At 49.3% G+C, this 19,571-nt stretch overlaps 1 protein-coding gene and 1 non-coding gene across 12 annotated transcripts in view; one reads left to right on the forward strand and one right to left on the reverse strand.

Annotated features, from left to right (window-relative positions):
- Window positions 1–19,571, forward strand: part of Pcnt (pericentrin) — a 111,372-nt gene that overhangs the window by 9,235 nt on the left and 82,566 nt on the right. For 10 of the 11 annotated variants that reach the window (XM_077795445.1, XM_077795439.1, XM_077795441.1 and 7 more), the window contains exons 3-8: window positions 10,041–10,109; window positions 10,600–10,855; window positions 12,654–12,709; window positions 13,714–13,888; window positions 14,449–14,585; window positions 16,865–16,976. In XM_077795445.1, the coding sequence (XP_077651571.1) occupies window positions 10,041–10,109; window positions 10,600–10,855; window positions 12,654–12,709; window positions 13,714–13,888; window positions 14,449–14,585; window positions 16,865–16,976 (805 nt within the window). The remainder of the gene's footprint in view (window positions 1–10,040; window positions 10,110–10,599; window positions 10,856–12,653; window positions 12,710–13,713; window positions 13,889–14,448; window positions 14,586–16,864; window positions 16,977–19,571) is intronic. The other variant, XM_077795443.1, reaches the window with a different exon arrangement.
- Window positions 11,635–11,707, reverse strand: Trnaa-ugc (transfer RNA alanine (anticodon UGC)). Its single transcript has one exon. It is a non-coding gene; the product is annotated as a tRNA-Ala (tRNA).

The raw sequence follows: 19,571 nt of genomic DNA on the forward strand, positions 1-19,571 counted from the left end.
CATCTTTTGTTAGATTGATTCCCAAGGTTTTTTTTTTTTCAGCAATTGTGAATGGGATGTTTTCCTAATTTCTCTTGCTTATGTATAGAAATGCATTTGACTTATGGGTATTGATTTTATATCCTGCTACTTTGCTGAATTCATTTAGTAGTTCTAGAAGTTTTTTGGTGGAATTTTTTGGATCTTCTAAATGTAGAATCATGTCATTGGCAAATAATGATGTTTGAATTTTATTTTCCTATGTGTATCCTATTTCTTTCATCTGATTGCTCTGGCTAGAGTTTCAAGGACTATGTTGAGTAGAAGTGGTTAACTTTCTTTTTTTTTTTTTTTTTAAAGAATTTTTTTTTTTAATATTTATTTCTTAGTTCTCGGCGGACACAACATCTTTGTTGGTATGTGGTGCTGAGGATCGAACCCGGGCCGCACGCACGCCAGGCGGGCGCGCTACCGCTTGAGCCACATCCCCAGCCCGAGAAGTGGTTAACTTTCTAAAAACTTTCCTCCAGTCTTTAGAGGGAATGCTTTTAATTTTTCATCTTTAGATGATGTTGGCCTTGGGATTAGCGTAGATGGCTTTCACAGTGTTGAGGTATGTTCCTACTATCCCTACTTTTTCTAGTGTTTTGAACATAAAGGGGCACTGTATGTTGCCAATGCTTTGTTGGCATCTATTGAGATAATCATGTGATCTTGTCTTTAAGTCTGTTGATGTGAGGTATTGCATTTATTGATTTCTGTATGCTGAATCAGCCTTTGGATGCAGGTTCTTTATCATATGCATCTTTGCATGTATTTTCTCCCTTTTCATGGTTTGTCTTTTTTCTTCTAATACTACCTTTTGAAGAGCAAAATATTTTAATGAGCTTGGATTTATCAGTTTGTTCTTCTATGGGTTGTACTTTTTTAAAAAATTAAGATAAATTTTAATTAAAAATTATTTTTTTTCTTTTCTCTTTAATTTTTTTTGGTGGGTTGTGTCTTTGGTGTCAGAACTAAGAACTTTTCCTACCAGTGTTTTTCAACATTTATTTTGCTTCTGTCCTCTTCAAAAGACCTTTTAGACTTTTCTCTTATTTTTCTACTCATGAAATTTTAATACCATACATGTATTGTTAATCTCTTTAGTTCTTTGTACTTATATGTTAAGAATGACAAATACAAATCTTAATTTTTAAGTAAACGTGAAAAAGCTTTTAATGAGAACCTAGACAAGAGACCTTGCACAAACATGAATCCAAAATGGGTCATAGACTTAAATAAAAAATGCAAAACTAAAACTTCCAGGAGAAAACCTACTTGACCTTGTGTTTGGAGATAAGTTTTTAGGTACATCACCAAAAGCATCTGTGAAAGAATGAAATGCTAAGCAGCACTTAGTGAAATTCAGAAAATTCTCTGTAAAATATGGTGTTCACAGAAGGAGAAGACCGACCACAGATGGGAGAAAATTGGAGAACACATGTCCAATCCGAACTGTTTCGAATATATTAAAGAACTCAGCTGGCTGGGCACGGTGGCACATGCCTATAATTTCAGTGACTTGGGAAGCTGAGGCAGGAGGATCACAAGTTCAAAGTCAGCCTCAGCAACTTAGTGAGGCTCTAAGCAACTCAGTGAGACCCTGTCTTTAAATAAAAATATAAAAAGGGCTGGGAATGTGGCTCAATGGTTAAGCACCCCTGGGTTCAATCCCTGGTACCAAAAAAAAAGAACTCAGCTGGACATGGTGGTGTATACCTGTAATTCCAGCACCTAGGGAGGCTGAGGCAAGAGGATGGCAAGTTCAAGGCCAGCCTTAGCAACTTATCAAGGCACTAAAAACTTAGTGAGACCTTGTCTTGGGAAAAACGAACAAAAATGGGCTGGGAATGTGGCTCAGTGGTTAAGTGCTCCTTGTATCAACAAAAAAAAAGAACTCTTAAACTCATCAATGAGAAAAGGGCCCAATTAAAAAATGGGTGAAATAATGGCTGGGGCTGGGGCTCAGATGTAGAGAGCTCACCTAGCACATGCAAGGCCCAGGGTTTGATCCTCAGCACCACATAAAAATAAATAAACAAAATGAAGGTATTATGTCCAACTACAACTGAAAAATAAATATAAAATAAGTACAAAAAATGTATGAAATATATGAATAGAGACCTTACCAGTGGTGATGCTTGGCACCAACTAAGTGCATCAAAAGATGCTCCAACCAGTTTTCATTAGGAAGAAAATGAGCAGTGAGCACTGCACCCCTGTGCATGTGACTGTGCCCTGGCTCCAGGTGTGGCATTGGGTGGGAGCAGCAAGGACGCTAGCAAGCAGACTAAGCAGTGGTTGCCTGGGGGCTTGCCAAACTGGAGCAGCCAAGATGTCCTTTGGGAGGCTAATGGTAGATAGAAAAACTACATCCAGAACATATTGTCACTCAGCATTAGAAAGAAATGAGCTATCAAACCATGAAGTGTTGGGGGCACCTTAAGTGCCTGTTACCAAGTGAAAGAAATCAGTCTGAGCACACGGGTGTGGTTCTACCCTGTTCGAATCCATGCAGAGGACGCTGTGGAGGAGGCCAGCTGGGAGAAGGGGAACAGATTAGGGTTGGCCAGAGTTGGTGTTGGGGTGCAGGAAGGGTGCAGGTGAGTAGCTGAGGCACAGGGCAGTCAGGACTATCCATGGGATGCTGGAATGGTGGATGTGTGGGAGCGCGTGCTGTTGAGGCACGCTGGACTTTACAGTACAGAGTGGACCTTGGTGAGTGCAAATGAAAGAAAATCACATGAGGTGTTGGGGGATCCCAGGATGGAGGGCAGGCTGTGACAACAGGCTGATACAACGCAGAGGGTGGAGCTGAGCTCTGGGCCTCTGGGAGGAGCCTGTGTGAGAGCACCTGCTCTGCTTGGTGAGAGTGCCTCTGGCGGGGTGCAGGCCCCAGTCCTGACACTGCCACATGTGCCTTGGCCATAGGAGAGAAGGGAGGTGGTGCAGGGAGCCAGGCACCTTGCTGCCTCGAAGCTCCTGCAGCTCTACACTGGTGGCACTTGTTGAAGCAAAGCTGTGTGTGAGGTGAGGGGCCTCAGAGATGGCATAGGAGCAGGTCACCTGGAGGGAGGGGAGCGGGAAGATGAGGAGTCTGGAAGCAGTGTGTTGTCTGCTCAGCTGCACAGAGCACAGATGGGGGACTCAAGGGAAATTTCTTTCTTTTTTTTTTTTTTAATTTTTTTTAGTTGCCAATGGACCTTTATTTTATTTATTGATATGTGGTGCTGAGGATCGAACCCGGTGCCTCACACATGCTAGGCAAGCGCTCTGCCACTGAGCTACCACCCCAGCCCTGGGAAATTTCATTTTTCCACCAGCCTTTTGGAGGTTGTAAGTCCAAGGTCAAGGGTCAGGGTGCCAACTGGGTTGGTCTCTGGTGAGGTTTGCAGGCAGCTGTCTTGTCCCTGTGCCCTCACATGGCAGAGAGAGTGCTGGTGTCTCTGCTTAAGAGGACACATCCTGTTGGATTAGGAACCTTCATGACTCCATCTGACCTTCTGGCCTTATCTCCAGATATTCTCATTGGAGGTTTGGGCTTCAATCTGTGGGATTTGGGAAAAATTCAGTCCGTAACAGACATATAAAAGAGAAGGTGTGCTCTGAAACCTGTATTTGGAGAAAGGCTGTTGAAGTTTAATTTGAGAGGTGGCTGGTATGGAGTTAATGGGCTGCTGAGATCCGAGGGTGTGAAATAATTGCCTTTGTCTTTTTAAAGGTTGGCAGGTAGGCATGGGTTCCTGTGAGTCAGAGACAGCTTGGGACAGAGGAGGCTCGGGCTGGGCTCCCAGGCTGGCAGGGGGGCTTCAGAGCAGGCAGAAGACCTGCATGGAGGTAGAGGAACTGTGTCCACGCTCTGCTTGCTCTCCTCTGGGCCAGCAGGTCTGTTATGAATTTGCCACACCTGGTCCAGTTCACAGGCTGCTGTGCTTCAAAGTGGAACACAGGCTGGGACTTGCTATCTGAGCTTCTCCCAGGCACTGGTAGGATGTGGGTACCACTAATGGGGGTGTGATCAGAAAAAGAATGATCTGGAGCCGGTGGAGCTAGACCAGACCCTGCAGGGACACTTGCTAGGCTTCCCTGGGCCAGAAGGGCTGGAGGGAGTGCAGGTATCTTGTCTCCTAGGCAGATGGCCCAAGGCTGCCTTCCACCTTCCTTGGTGACAGTGATTCCCAGCAGAGGGCCCAGTCCTCTACCTGTGGCTGTCGTTACAATCCTAGTGATAAGAATGATTGCTGTGATCTTCAGGTTTTCCCAGCACAGGGAAGTTTGGTTAGTTCCAAATCGTCCCAGCTGTTGAGGGCCGAGGGAGCTGTGGCATAGGTCTTTTTGGGTCAGGTATCAGCTGCCCCTGTGTCGGGATGCTGCTGGACTGCAGAGCATCTGTGCTGATGGTGTGCTTCAGAAGGCAGCATCTTCAGAAGGACACTCAAGGGTCCTTTCCTCATCTTGCACTAAGATTCACCTTGGTTTTGTTCTGTGCATGTGCTTTTGCTTGGTAGGATGCCTGGTGTACATGATGAGGTATTTTGACAGTGAGCAGGATTGGAAGAGTGAACTTTATTTAGAATAGTGGTGACAAGACCTTCGTCCTTTTCACTTGTATCAGACATGGTTGTGTGTTTTCTCTGTATCTCCTTTAATATTGGGTGGCATGCTGTGAGATTGGGACTTTTGTCTCTGCGTGCAGGAGGGCTGAGGCCTGGCCCAGAGCCCCGCAGCTGCACCTGCCACCTGGCAAGGGCTCTGCTGTTCTATTGACTCTGGGGGAATTTGGTTTGTGACTATCCCTCGCTCTGCTTATGTGATTGTGTGTCATCTTTGAAAGACGGTCGTGGTTTCCTTAGTAGGTGCTGGAGTTGGTGATACCTGATAATTCAGCTGGGAAGAAGGACCAGGGTATAGCCCAGTGGTGCTGGGGCCACCTGCGGATGCCGGCCATGCAGCAGCAGCTGTGGAATGCGTGTCCTGATCTTGCGGCTGCACACCTGCACCTTTTCAGCTATTATTTCTTCACATATTTTTTTTCTGTTCCCTCTTGTCCCTCCCCTTCTGGTGACCTTGGGTGCCCTGTATTGGCGTCTGCACCAGGCCCTGCAGTGTCAACATCTGCCAGCATTGGGATGCTCCCACATTCTGAAGGTGGAAACATGCCCTTGCTGAGCACAGCCTCGACTGCAACGCCCTGTGCAAGCTCGGCTGAGCACAGCTGCTGGCCACAGGAGGGGCCAAGCTGTTGCCTCACGCTTGCCACCTCTTCTCCACCCCCAGTTTCCCTGCATCTGTCTTTATTTTAGGTTTCTGTTGCCTTGCCTTTAAACTCAGGGATATTTTCTCTGCAGTGCCAGATCTGTTAATACAGTCGTGTTTGGTTTTTCAGTGTGTTTGTGTTCCTTCATATGCTGGCGTGGTACCATGACGGCACTCTTGACATCATGCTGGGTGTGTCCAGGTCTTAGCTGGGTGCAGGCCGTGCTCCTCTGTTAGCCCCCACGTACTTAGTGTCTTTGGTGGTTTGGAGACGTCTCGATGTTCTTGACTTGTCATTTGTTAGATACATCTGCTGTGATTGGTTTCTCCACCCTCACTGGCCTCTTTTTTTTTGGGGGGGGGTTGTTTTTAGTTCTGTTCTTTGATAAGCAGAAATCCTTAATTTTTATGATTTGAGTTTATCAGTTTTTCTTTTGATCAGTGCTTTTTGTGTCCTGCCAAAAAGTCACTCCTAGCCCTGAGGGGTCACAGAAACACTCTGTTATCTTCTCTTTTTTTGGCGGTGGTGAGGGCTACCAGGTATTGAACTCAGGAGCACTCGACCACCGAGCCACATCCCCAGCCCTATTTTTTTTTTTTACATTTTTTAGTTGTTGAGGGACCTTTATTTTATCTGGTTATTTATTGTTTTGCTAGGAATTGAACCCAGTGCCTCACACTTATGAGGCAAGTGCTCTATGCTGAGCTCAACTCCAGCCCCCAGCCCTGTTTTGTATTTTATTTAGAGACAGGTTCTTACTCAGTTGCTTAGTGCCTCGCCATTGCTGAGGCTGGCTTTGAACTCACGGTCCTCCTGTGACTTCTGAAACATTCTGTTATCTTCTTAGAGCTTTATGGTTCATTTGTGTGTGTGTGTGTGTGTGTGTGTGTGTGTGTAAATCCTATGCAGTACTTATAGCTAGTTTAGTTTTGCTAGTTTTTGAGTCCGTCCCCCCCCCCCCAGGGCTTAAGACCAAACTCAGGGTCTGGTGTGTGTTAGGCAAGTGCTCTGCCACAGAGCTAAATCCTCAACGCCACTAGTTTTTGAATTTTTATAAATTCTAGCATGTAATGTTTGGGTCTGTGCCTGTGAGTCCAGTGTCTTGATAATGAGATTCACCTATGGAGAATCTGCAGTGTGTCTGTTATGGTTTCAATGTGAGGTGTCCCCAAAAGGTCACCTGTGAGACGATGAAAGAGCGTTCAGAGGGGAAATGATTAGGTTGTGAGTGCCTGAACCCAGTCAGTGTATTAGTTAGTTACCTGATGGAATTGAGGGGTAATGGAGGAGGTGGGCCTTGGGGGCGTGCCTTTGGGGTGTATATTTTGAATATGGCTGGTGGAACCTTTCCCTCTCTGCTTTCTGATCTTCATGGGAGCTGCTTCCTCGGCCACTCTCTTCCACCATGATGTTCTACCTTGCCTTGAGCCTCGAAGAATGGAATCTGTTGTCTATGGACCGAGACCTCTGAAACCATGGGCCCCTAAATACACTTTTCCTCCTCTACACTTGTTCTGGTTGAATCCTTTTGTCACAATGGCAAAAAGGCTAAAATACTTCCTGTTGAGCCCTTTCCTGCGGGTCCCACCATGTTGAGCAGTTTCCAGGCAGTCCTGTGCATGGTGCACCGCAGTGTCCTTGTCTAAGGGCATTGTCTGTGGGCATTCTCACACAGTCCTCCTGGTCTATGTGTGTGCATGTCTGTGGGGTTTAATTAGCCCCTGAGGGGCTGGTCACCATTTGTCTCTGTTGTTTGCACATGTGGCCCTGGGTTCTGAAGTAGTAGTGGCATGGGAGTGTATCAGTGGCTCTGCATTGTCTGCGATTGTGGACGATCTTTTTTCCTCCCCTATTTTTACACTGACTTCTCTGGTAAATTCTTGCCAGGCGTAGCTTTGAGATTACACTGGTCTCATCAGTGAGATTGGCGGGACTCTGCTCTCTGCAGGGAGACTTTCAGGTACAGAGATCTATTCTCCCAATGAGCATCACTTGGACTGTGCCCTTGTAGTGGGCTCTGAGGTCCTGTGTGGTGTGCACAGTCCCTTTGGAAGTGTCCAGGCCCTTTCTGTGGGTCCTACCAGTGGTTCAGATATTTGAGGATCACACCTTCAGGGTTAGAATGGGTGCTCCCCTGACCTTCCCAGGAGGCTCACTTTGAAGCAGGATTCTTATGTGTCCGACCCAGGCTCTGCTGTGAGCAGTCAGGCTGTTCCCAGGCAGTCGATCACCTCGTGGGTAGGTGAGCCCAGCATGCAGATGCTCTCCAGTGACGTGGAGGCTGCCCCTGGCATTGTGTAGGCACTACTTCCTTAGAGGTGTGGTGTGTGGAGGTGGTCGTGGACATGGGGTCAAGAGTAGCTGTGCCCTCTGCTGGGCTTGGTATGGCCCCAAGAGGAAGCAGATAAAGAGCAGAGGCCGGTGTGGTGAGCACTGAAGCCCAGTGTGCTGGGGTTCACCCCATGGGAAGTTGCAGTCTTGAGTGTGGCAAAGTCAGGAGAGGCCGAGTGGCTGCAGGACACTGGACAGCTGTGCTTATGGGAGTGGAGAGACGCCACGACTGGTCATGATGTGGCGGGGATGGAGTGTGGTTTTTGCTTTGCCGTTCGTTCATTGAGGCAGAGAACGCTGGAGGAGCCCCCAGTGTTGGGGGGAATCTTGTCATACTCCCTGTTATGGTTGTAAGATGTTCCCCAAAGGCTCCTTTGTTTATGCGGGAGGTGAAATGGTTAAACTAAGGGTACTGTGACCTAACCAGTGGATTGATCCATTTGGTGGATTCATAATTGGAATGCATCACTGGGTGGCAGCTGTAGGCGCGTTGTCGGGTGTGACTGAGGGAGCTGGGTCCCCTGGCTGTGCCTGGGCGACGGATTGTTTTGTCCCTGGCTCTGCCTGCACTCCCTGCTTCCTGGTGCCATGAGATAGAGCAGCTTTTCTCTGCGGTGTCTTTCTGCCGTGATGCTGTCTGCCTCACCTCAGGCCCAGAGCAGTGGAGTCATCCAGCCGTGGACCTGGACCGGACCGTGAGCCAGAATAAGCTTTTCTTCCTCTGAGTTGTTCTCGGCAGGTCTTTTGGTCACAGTCAGGCAGAACCGACTAACACACTCTGCTGAACTCCTCAGTGTTGCTCACCCATGCTGTCAGCTCCCTGCACTTTGGTTCTTCTGGGGGTCTTTTAAGCCTCCATGACCACATCAAGTTGTCCACCCCAAGTCCCCTGGCTTGGGCAGGAAAATTGAGTTTATTTAGTCATTCCGAGTTTGAAGTGCCCAGGCGACACTTCACACAGAGAGGCTGGACCTGAAGATCACTGGGGGGGAGGGGTTTCCTGGCGGAGGGGTGCTGTGCAGGCAGACAGACTGGGGGGGAGCTGCGTTGATCCCTGTTGAGGGGCGGCCACAGCATCTCTTCCCTGGGGCTGTTGCTGCTGAAGCAAGGGGCAGAGCTGGAGTGTTAAGACAGAGGTCTTTGATGGCTCTGACAGACATTGTCCAGTACCTTTTAAGAAGAAAGCAAACTCACGTACTCTGTCATCGACTGTGTGGGTGCATTTGTTTTCCACGCCCTCTATGACTTTGAGAATCAGTCATATCTTGTCAATACTTGTAACTCGGTGACCATAAGTGACCTTTGATGTTGGCGTCTTGCATTGGTCCACCACGTCCTGTACCTTTTCTCTTCTGTGGTGTCGCTCTTCTCTTCCTGCATTCAGATGGCTAGGTTGGCACTGTCCAGCAAAGCGAGTGCCCTTCCCTGATGGCTGTCTTTCAGTGAGATGTGATTCCCATGATGTAATCCACTGCTTTTTTTTTTTTTTCTTTTTGGTTCTAGGGACTGAATCCAGGGCCTTGTGCATGTGAGTGCAAACACTCTACCAGCTGAGCTATATCCCTAGTCCCTAATCTACTGTTTTAAAGCACATACTTCAGAGGCTTTTAGGACAGGCCCAGAGGTGCACCCCTTCTCCTCTGTTAAGCTCTGGACATTTTTATCACCCCAAAAGAAAATCGCGTGCTTGTTGACAGTTGTACCTGCCCACGCCACCCCCAGGCGGCTCTCTGTGGATCTGGGCTCCTGATATGTTATGTAAATGGTATTCTGTGACGTGTAGCCCTTGTTGCAGCACCTGTTAATGCTTTGCTTTCTGGGTGAGTGCAATCAGCTGTCCACACCCATAGAGTCTACTGAGTACAGACTGAAGGAACTTTGGGGAAAGTTGGTATCTGGTCTGAATGCAGACAGACCTCTTGCTCTTACCATTATTCCCTAAAGGGTAGGCTGTAGCCACTGTTTATGCAGTTTCATTGTTAGGTGTCACAGGTCACCTAACATGACTGAAAGTCTCCTGGAGGATGTGTGCAGTTCACATGCAAGTCCTACGCTTTTTTTTTTTAATTTATATTTTTCTTTAGATGTAGATGGACACAATGACTTTATTTTATTTATTGTTATGTGGTGCTGAGGATCAAACCCAGTGCCCCACATGTGCTAGGTGAGCACTCTACTGCCAAGCCCCAGCCTCAGCCCTCCTACGCCCTCTTGTAGGGAGGACTGCAGTGTCCATGAAAAGCCCGGGCTCCTGGTTTGCTGGTCTGGGACATCTGTGTGAGTCTGGTTGGGCCTTTTCCACCTTCCAGGTGTCTGGAACATCCTTGGCACTGCTTTTGTGAGGCACCAGTTTATTTTATTATTTTATTATTTCTTAGTGGCTGCTGGTTCTGTGAATTTTCTGGCCATGGTCTTTGCTTTCTTTCCCTAGGAAGAAGAACAAGATTGTGAACTGGCAAGCAGATCCGAGGATGAGGCTGCCCAGCAGCAGCAGCCTCAGGTGACCTGCACGGCCTAGCCAGGGCTCTTGGCCATCACACACTGGGCATATCCTCAGCCATCCACACAAGGGCACTTGGGGTCTTGAGCTGGGAGGGGACTGCAGGTGGGGGAGACTCATCCCAGAGTGCATTGGCAGATGCCACAGCTTGCTGTGTTTCCATGTTTTCTGTGGGGGGGCGGTTCCTTGGGGCAGGTGGAAGGGCATCTAGGGGCCTGGGGAGGGCAGTCTGGCCTGTGCCAGGTCATATATGCGGTGCCCTGACTGCTTCTGCTGTAAATTGCTCTTACTTGTGAGGGAAGCCATGGGAGTGGCTGCTGGTGGGAGGCACACTGTGGGGACAGTTGCAGCCACAAGTGTGGAGAGCAGGTGGTTGTCCTCCTGTGCTGCATGCTCTGTTTCCCTTGTCCTGGGTCCATCACGTGTTTCTTGGTGTCACCTTGTTGCCTGGTTCCAAGCCTAGACTCATCGGATGTGCCTCTGTCCCCAGACGGCACCCAGCCTGGAGCTGGAGGCGCTGCGTCTGAGCCTGAGCAACATGCACACGGTGCAGCTGGAGCTAACGCAGGCCAACCTGCAGAAGGAGAAGGAGACCGCACTGACTGAGTTGCGGGAGATGCTCAACGGCCGGCGTGCGCAGGAGCTGGCTCTGCTGCAGAGCAGGCTGCAGTGTGAGCTGGAGCTGGTCCGGGAGCAGCATGCGCAAGAGAAGGAAGCGATGGCACTCCGCTGTGGGCAGGAGACTGGTACTGCATGCTGGCATGGGCAAGAGAGAGGTTCTGCACATGGGGCCAAGCCAGTATGCCTCCTGGCTGCACTAGACTTCATGGTGTCCTCTTTAAGAAATGGCCTGCTTATTTTCTGGGTCACTTCCCCTGTCCAGAGTGCACGCTCCTGTCCCCATTCCCTGAAAGGCAGCCCCCCAAGCCTGGCTCCTGACAGTTTACACTGCTGTGGGCTGAGCTGTGCCTGGGTCAGCACGTCTGTTCACCTGGCCTTGGCAGCCCTTGTTCTGCTGGTCTCTCCCTCAGTGCAATCTCCAGTGGATGAGTGTTAATTTGGATGGTGGGATCTGCTGCCTACAGGCTTTTTCAGCCCCACCCAAATGCCCCTGGTCTCAGACCCTGTCCTCCTATGCTGAGCTGACCATGATTCTCCTGGTTGGCTGTGCCACCCACTGGCTAACCTGGGTACTTCTTAAATTTGCTAATTCTTGGTCAAATTGAGCTCTTTTTTTGGCCTAATAAATGTTTTCATGTTTTATTTTTAATAATTTTTATGTTCTTTTTTAAGAGGACCCTGCTTTCATGCATCTTTTTTTTTTTAACTTCATTTTTTTTGAACTTTAAAAAAATTTTCTTGTTGTTGATAGACCTTTATTTTATTCATTTGTTTATATGTGGTGCTGAAAATAGAACCCAGTGCCTCACACATGCTAGGCAAGCACTCTGCCACTGAGCTGCAACACCAGCCCCCTTAGCTTTTTTTTTTAAATATCTTCATTTTTATTTATTTATTCATTTTTATGTGGTGCTGGGGATCGAACCCAGGGCCTCATGCGTGCAAGGCAAGCGCTCTACCACTGAGCTACAGCCCCAGCCCCCCCTTAACTTTTTTTCAAAATAGCTTTTTAGTTGTAGATGGGCACAATATCTTTATTTATTTGTTTTTATGCGGTGCTGAGGATTGAACCCAGTGCCTCACATGTGTGAGGCAGGCACTCTACCACTGAGCTCCAGCTCCAGCTCGTGCACATCTTTTTTAAAGATCTTTTTTGAGACATAATTGACACAGTGCACAATCCACTCGCTTGAAGAACATAGTCTGGTGGCTTGGGGTGCATTTGCCAAGCTGTGCAGATGTTCCCACAGCTGCGGTTCACGTGTTCTCACTCCAGAAGGGAGCCGCAGGCCAGTGCTTGTGCTCCTGCTTGCCTGCTTGCTTTCCACTGGTGCAGGAACAGCATGTTCAGCTGTGGCTGTGTGGAGAGCCCCTGCCCCAGCCCGCCTCTCCCTCACTCTGAGGGGCAAGTTTTCTTAAGCTCTTGTGACGCTCTTTTGTTTCTTCATGGACTTTCAAGCAAACAAAGGTATATTTAAATTTTTCTCCTTATTTATTTATTTTGGTACCAGGGATTGAACTCAGGGGCACTCAACCACTGAGTCACATCCCTGGCCCTATTTTGTATTTTATTTAGAGACAGGGTCTCGCTGAGTTGCTTAGCACCTTGCCATTGCTGAGGCTGGCTTTGAACTCGCGATCTCCTGCCTCAGACTCCCATATTTTTCTCCCTTTTTTGGGAAACATAGCTTGTAAACATAGCTTGTCTGTCAACCCTCTCTGGGCTGCTCTCTTTTCACCATTCTGGTCTGTATGGGCCCTGTCTATTCTCTGTCCAGGCCTGGGTTTTGGTGGCCCTCCTGGACACAGGGTGTTTGTTGTGAGTGTCCACTGTGTGGCCCATGGTGCTGGAGCCTTGTCTCCTGGGTGATGGATCTGGAGGTGAGACTCAGGGGTCTGAATGGCTTGTTGTCTGTCTTACAGCGGAGCTGAAAGAGAAGCTGCGGTCAGAAATGGAGAAAAGTGTGCAGATGGTTGAGGTGGGTGACTGCACAGCATGGTTCTGTGACCCTTGATGCTGAGGGACCCAGGGGAACTGGGCAGAGCGAGTAGTTGTCCTGTGTGAGGACAGCTGTGCTGTCGAGTGATGTGTGCTGTTTCACACTGATGTCTGTGGTACAAATTTGCTTGTCACCCCTCCACCCTTGTCCTGGGCCACTATCCCTGTCCTCTTGGACTTGTGTCTGGCGGAGGAAGGGGAACATGGCCCGAGGTGTGGTACCTCTGAATGTCAGGAGGCTGTGGAGTTGTGGGGGCCAGCCCCAGCCCCAGTGAGTTGAGGGGTTCCTCCTGAGTCCTGCTTGCTCAGGCATTGGCCAGGGCTGTCCATTCAGGGTTGGGGTTCATGCCCTGGCCTTCCACTCCTCTGACCTGGCAGCGGAGAGTTGTTTCTTAGGACGCTGGGACCAGAACCCATCTCTTGGAGAGTTTGGCAAGTCACCATCAGATCCTGCATCTTGTAGGGACATAGCTTCACGAGCTTTCAAGAATGGCCACGCAATGCACTTTGTATTCAGAGAATCATTTTGCTGGGGGCGAGGCGGCCCTGTTCTCTTGTCTCCAGCTGTCTGCCTTGTGCATGCTCCTGCTGTGTCCTTGCAGCAGCTGGTGAGTCACTGGCTGGCCATCAAGACCCATTTCCTGCAGTGACAGTTCAGTATGGGGTCAAGGGTTGCTCACTCTAGGGTTTTTTTTTTGGGGGGGAAGAGGGGTACCGAGGATTGAACTCAGGGGCAACCAACCACTGAGCCACATCCCTAGCCCTATTTTGTGTTTTATTTAGAGACAGGGTTTCACTGAGTTGCTTAGCACCTCACAGTTGCTGAGGCTGGCTTTGAACTTGCGATCCTCCTGCCTGAGCCACTGGGATTATAGGCGTGCGCCACTGCGCCTGGCTCCACTCTAGGTTTTTGACAGTGTGATTGAACTTTCTTTACCACATATGATCAATATTTACCATAATCTTCTTTTTCTTTTAAATTAGACCCTAAAACAAGACTGGGAATCTGAAAAAGAGTTATGCTTAGAAAATCTACGCAAAGAATTATCCGCAAAGCACCAGTCAGAAATGGAGGATTTGCAAAACCAGTTTCAGAAAGAATTGGCAGGACAGAGAGCTGAGTCGGAAAAGATTTTTCAAGCTAAAAATCAGGCTGAAGGTGAGCATAGAACTATTGTGAGCAGGTCTGGAGGGGCTGAGTTTCTGTGTGATATTAGACTCAGGATCTTACAGCTCACCACATGGACCAAACACACTTCTGCCACCTTTGGTTTCCAATGCCAGGTACTCCTGATGGCAGGTTGGGAGGCCTCCTTGCTGGCCACCTGACCTCTGTCTCAAAGACATGTTTTGTGTGCTTATTTACTAAATTGATACCAGAACAGTAGTATCTGGTAGTTGTGTATTCTGCAGTGGTCCTTGTGGGCTGAGTGATGCTGCCTGTGAACCACCATGTCTGTCTGTTCCTCCTTCCTGGGGAGAGCAGAGTGGCTGCTGAGACAGGGTGTGGACTGGGCCTGCAGGCTGGGGCTCAGCTTTGCCTTCCTGCCACACCCCTGGCGTGGCACACTGTGCAGGAGAGCATGGGCCCAGGATGCAGCTCAGTGGCATGCAGCGAGCTGAGCTGTTATCATCTCAGTGGTAACCTGCTGCCAGTGCCGCTGAGGAGGGATAGTGGCATCTCCTTGAAAATGAGGTGGAATTCGTGCTGCCTTCTAGTCTCCCTGAAGAACCTGGAGGCTCAACACCAGGCAGCCATCAAGCAGTTACGCGAGGACCTGCAGGTGGAGCGCTGCCAGTGCCTGGAAGACCTGGAGTCGAGGTTCAGAGAGAGGGAGAGAGAAAAGCAGCTGGAGGTAGGCACGAGCTCACTCATTCTTAATTATTCGTGTTAGGGAATTTAATTTTTTTTTTTAGTTGTCGATAGACCTTTATTTATTTGTGTGAGGTGCCGGAACCCAGTGCCTCACACATGCCAGGTGAGTGCGCTACCATGGAGCCACAGCCCCAGCCTTTAGAGAAGTTTTAAAAGATTTTGTAACTGGGCCATTGTTCTGTTATTTGCTGAAATTTGAGTACTGACTTTGAGAAGACTTGTTGGGTGGAGGCGCAAGGGCAGAGTCTGAGGTTCATGTCAGCATTAACATTCTTGCCTTGTACTTGGAAAGTGCACATTCTCTAGAAGTATACCTGAAATGTTAATAAAGGTCCCAAATGGTAATTCAGACATGTTGGCGTACACCTGTAATTCTCATGGCTTGGGAGGTTGAGGCAGGAGGATTGAAAGTTCAAGACCAGCCTTGGCAATTTAGCAAGACCTTCGGCAACTTATGAAGGCCCTGTTTCAAAATAAAAAATAAAAAGGGCTGGGATGTGGCTCAGTAGTAAAGCATCCCTGGGTTCAATTGTAAGTATAAAAAAATAAAATAAAATAAATAAAAAGATACCAAACTCCAGGAGTAAGGCCATGTTCCCCAACTGTGATTCTATAAGCCAGAACTTCCTCCAGTAGCTCCCCAAAGCATTTCTGCTTACTTGCTCCAGACCTGCTTCTGGTGCAGTCCTGCATGTCTTGTTTAAGGTATGGCCAGGGTACTCCAGCCTGAGTGCTTTCCTACCAAACCCAAGAGATGAGGGTCAGCCCAAGACATTGAAAAGAGTAGAACAGAAGTTGGAATTGGTGGTGTGCAGAGGTGTGCAATCTGAGCAGGGGCAACATGGGTCCCCATGGTCTTCAGGAGCCTGCCTGGGCCCATCTCTGGACCTGAAGACCTGGTGTCTATATCCTTTGTTTCTGGGGTCCTAGTCTTGTCCTGGCTGCTAGGATGTCTCACAGTGATGGGGAGAAAGCCCATGAGCACCCCCTGGTCCTAATGCCATGAAGAGGATGGATCAGCCTCAGGGCCAGTGCCTCTCTCACTACAGGCCATAGCTCAGGGGCCACATTCCTCTGTGGTTGCCCAGCTCCCTGTGGGGTTGCAGCCCACGAGACAGATGGTGAGGCTCATCCTTCCACCAGGCCTTCCTGGCCTGGCCGTTGGCTCTGGACTGGAGCCTGCCTTCCCTTTTGCGGTTCTTGCTCAGGGAGAAGATCCATCTGCTGGGAACAGGCCCAGGCCTGGGGTAACTGTAGAGGAAACACGGCACTGCAGGGAGAGGGGTTGGAAGTCTGGAAGTCAGGCAGCCTTGCAGCAGGGTGCATGCTTGTCCTCCTTGGCGAGTGGACAGGCCTGTGTTGCTTGGAAGGCCTCTTGGGTCTCTGCTGGGACAGCCTGCCTGCTCTGTCTTGTAGCCGGACCACACAGAATGGTGCTGACATCCCACCAGGGTGCACTCGCTTTGGGCCTGGCAGTGTCACAGTGTGTCAGGATGCTCTTCGCCATCCCTGAGACCAGAGGGTCAGTCCGTGGCAGGGCCTAGCCCTTCATGCTGTGCTTTATGGGCACTTGACAAGGTGAGGAGCAGCGTTTAGTGTCCGAGTGTGAGGTGACCTGCTTCTGTAATGTGAACGTGAAGAACACACACTCCTCATTTGAAGGGATGGTCCTGTGGGTAATGCTGCTTCCCTGGCCCTGCCTCACAACAGCGGTATCGCAAGCCCTTCCTGCAGGTCCCACCATGGTCATGGGTGAGCCCCGTCCTGTGCCCAGAGGGTGCAGACAGCCTCACAGATGATGGCTGTGTCTGGCTGCTGCAGGAATGGTGCCGTTATGGCTCTAGGCCATCAGGCAGGTGACTACACTGTCCCCAGCATGTACATGCTGAAGTTATGCTGTGAACACTCACACCCAGAATTGAATTCTATCTTTCTTATTTCAAGTTGGGGTCTTGTTATGCTGCCCCGGCTGGCCCTGGGCTCCTGGGCTTACATGACTCTTCTCTCTGACCCTCCTGAGGAGCTGGGATTGCAGATGGCACCATCATACCTGGCTGTTACTTTTAAGTGACTCTGACTCTGGCCTGGGCCTTGTTTGGATGAGGCTGCTCTGGCTGCTCCATTCTGGCTGCTAGGTTTGGGGTGTAAGTTTCCATTCCACATGTGTTTGGCTCCTGCCCACCAGGTGCATGTAACACAGACCACACATGGTGCACCTTGGTCTCCTGCGTTCCTCACAGTGATGCTTTCCTTTTCTAGTTGGAGAATCTTCAAGCATCCTATGAAGCCCTGAAGGCCCAGTCACAAGAAGAAGTCAGGCGCCTGTGGTCCCAGCTCGAGTCTGTGAGAACCAACAGAGAGGAGCTGAATGGTGAGCAGGTTTTTTTTTTTTTTTTTCTATTTAATTTTATGTAATTTATTTTTTATTGGTACATTGTAATTATACATAATAGTGGGATTCCTTATTTCATATTGTGTATGTCCATCACATACTTTGGCCCAACTCATTCTCCAGTATCTTCTCTTCTCCTCCCTCCCTTAATTTACTTGTTCTACTCTGATCTCCCTTCTAGCATTATTATTATTATTATTAATTATTTAATTATTACATGATCCATTATTGTAGGATTCATTGTGTTATATTTGAACATGGACATAGCATGATTTGGTAGATTACATTCCCCCATACCTCCTCATCACTTCCTCTCCTCCTTCCCTCTCAATCTCCTTCCTTTACTCCATTGGTCTTCCCTCTAATTTTGTGAGTCCCCTCCCCCCCCCCTTTTTTTTTTTATTGATTGTTCCATACATTACAGAGCTCTTGATAGATCATCTTTCATACATTTGACTCCATTGGGTTTTGAACTCCCATTTCTACCCCAAATACAGATAGCAGAATCACATCTGTTACATACTCACATTTTTACCTAATGGCATATTAGTGACTGTTTTAATCTGCTACCTTTCCTATCCCCTACTATCCCCCCTCCCCTCCCCTCCCACCTTCCCTCTCTGCCTCGTCAGCTGTTGTTCAATTCTCTCCCTTTTTTTCCCCCTCCCCCTTGCCCATCATAACCTCTTATACTTTTGTGTATCATTGAAGGTCTCCTACCATTTGCATATCCTTTCCCTTCTCTCTGCCTTTCTCTCCCCCCCCCTTTTTTTTTTTAATATTTACTTTTTAGTTGTGGTTAGACACAATATCTGTTTTATTTATTTATTTTTATGTGGTGCTGGGGATCGAACCCAGGGCCTCGCATGTGCTAAGCGAGTGCTCTACCGCTGAGCCACAACCCCAGCCCTGGTGAGCAGTTTTGTGGAGGAAATTCAGACCCTCCAAAGTCAAAGCTGTGTGTGCTTTTCAGTTTTTGCAGTGCTGGGAAAGGAAACCAGGGCTTTATGCTAGGTAAGTGCTCAACCACTGAGCCACATGATGAGCCCTGAAGGCATGTTTTTCATTGTGAGAGTTTCATTTTTCATGAACTAGAATTTAGTAGTTGTAGCTAGCACAAAAAGTAGTTTTTAAAATGTGCCCGTCCTATACAGTGTTCAGGGGTTTGTGGAAGTCAGGCACAGGGATCGGCCTTCGTTGGGAATGAAGTGCACGAGCCTCGTGCTGCATTGGACTGTCCCAGGGTGGAGACCGAGAGTTGGGAGAGCCATGATTTTGTCCTTAGGCAAGTCAGCTGGTAGCAGCTGTGTGATTGTATGGCCCTAGCGGTGCAGACTGGCATCATTGTGGGTGTGTCTCCCCAGTGTGAGGCGAAGTGCCTGTGGTGCTCAGCCTTCTCCTGGACGCTGCTGTTGGTGCCTATGGCTGTAAACAGTGCCTTGCTGCTTCCCTCACCGTGGTCCTGTGTGCCGCCTCTAGTGGCTCAAGCTCCAGTGTTGAAGGACTCAGGGCCCACCGGCGGTGGCGAGTTTGTCTGGGACAGCTTGGTCCTAGTCTTCCCTGAGAGCCAAGTCCCTCCATTCACATCAGATTGGTTTCTGCTCAGCTGTCTAAATGTGGCTGCTCCAGAGCAGGCAGAGCCACTTGTGCCCATAGGCAGGGACAGTCAGGCCCAGCTCAGGCCACCAGCATCCCAGGCCACAAGAGATGTCCTCTTCTTGGAGTTCATCTGCCAACTGCCCTTAGGGCAGGTGGATCATGAGGAAGGACCAGGGCTGTGCTGTTGGGCAGCCGCCCTTTGCCAGGCACTGGGAAGGGAAGCCTGGGCTTCGTCTCCCAGCCCCAAGTTCTGTCTGTGGCCACATGTGGTGGGCAGTGTGTCAGTTGTCCTTCCTTGGGTCTGTTTGTCACTGGAGGCTGGAGGAGAGAGAAGCTGATGGGACCAGAGGCGCAGCTGCTTCTGCACATGCTCTGGCTCCTTCTTGCTCAGCTGCAGATCTTCCTTTATACTGAGGCCCCCAGGAGGGAGCCCTGGGTGGTGACTGAGTCCACACTGGGGCAGCCTGCAGTGCCCAGGACTATAGTTCTTGTGTGGTCATGTGTTGAGAGCCATAGCCAAGTCGGAATGGCGCCTGGCACATTACCAGAAGGAGTGGTTGAGAGGTGACCGAGCCATTAAGATGATGATAATTAAGTTAAGCAGTGTATGATTGCTGTGACTGGATGATGCTGGATTGAAACAGGCTGTCTATTCAATTGTATATGGACCCCTGCTGTCCGGCAATAGGGTGGCGTTCCCTTGAGTTCCGGTTCCTGGAGAGTTCGCATTGGTTGGTGAGGGTCTGGTGGAGGGAGTTCTGGTTGGTGTGTGGTGCTCCTGGAAGGGCCGCGTGGGTGGCGTTCCTGGGAGTTCGGGCAATAAAGGAATTCCTGTTTGAACCTACGTGGCAGTTTGGTTATTTTGTGCCCAGCCAGACTGCGACAGTCATAGTGTGCCCTAATCAGTCAGGAGCTCTGCGAGGTCTGAAGGGCACGTCTGGCTCTCTGGCCAGGGGCGCCCACAGGTGAAACCCA

Source organism: Urocitellus parryii, chromosome 2 (genome assembly GCF_045843805.1).
Source record: "Urocitellus parryii isolate mUroPar1 chromosome 2, mUroPar1.hap1, whole genome shotgun sequence".
Taxonomy (NCBI): domain Eukaryota; kingdom Metazoa; phylum Chordata; class Mammalia; order Rodentia; family Sciuridae; genus Urocitellus; species Urocitellus parryii.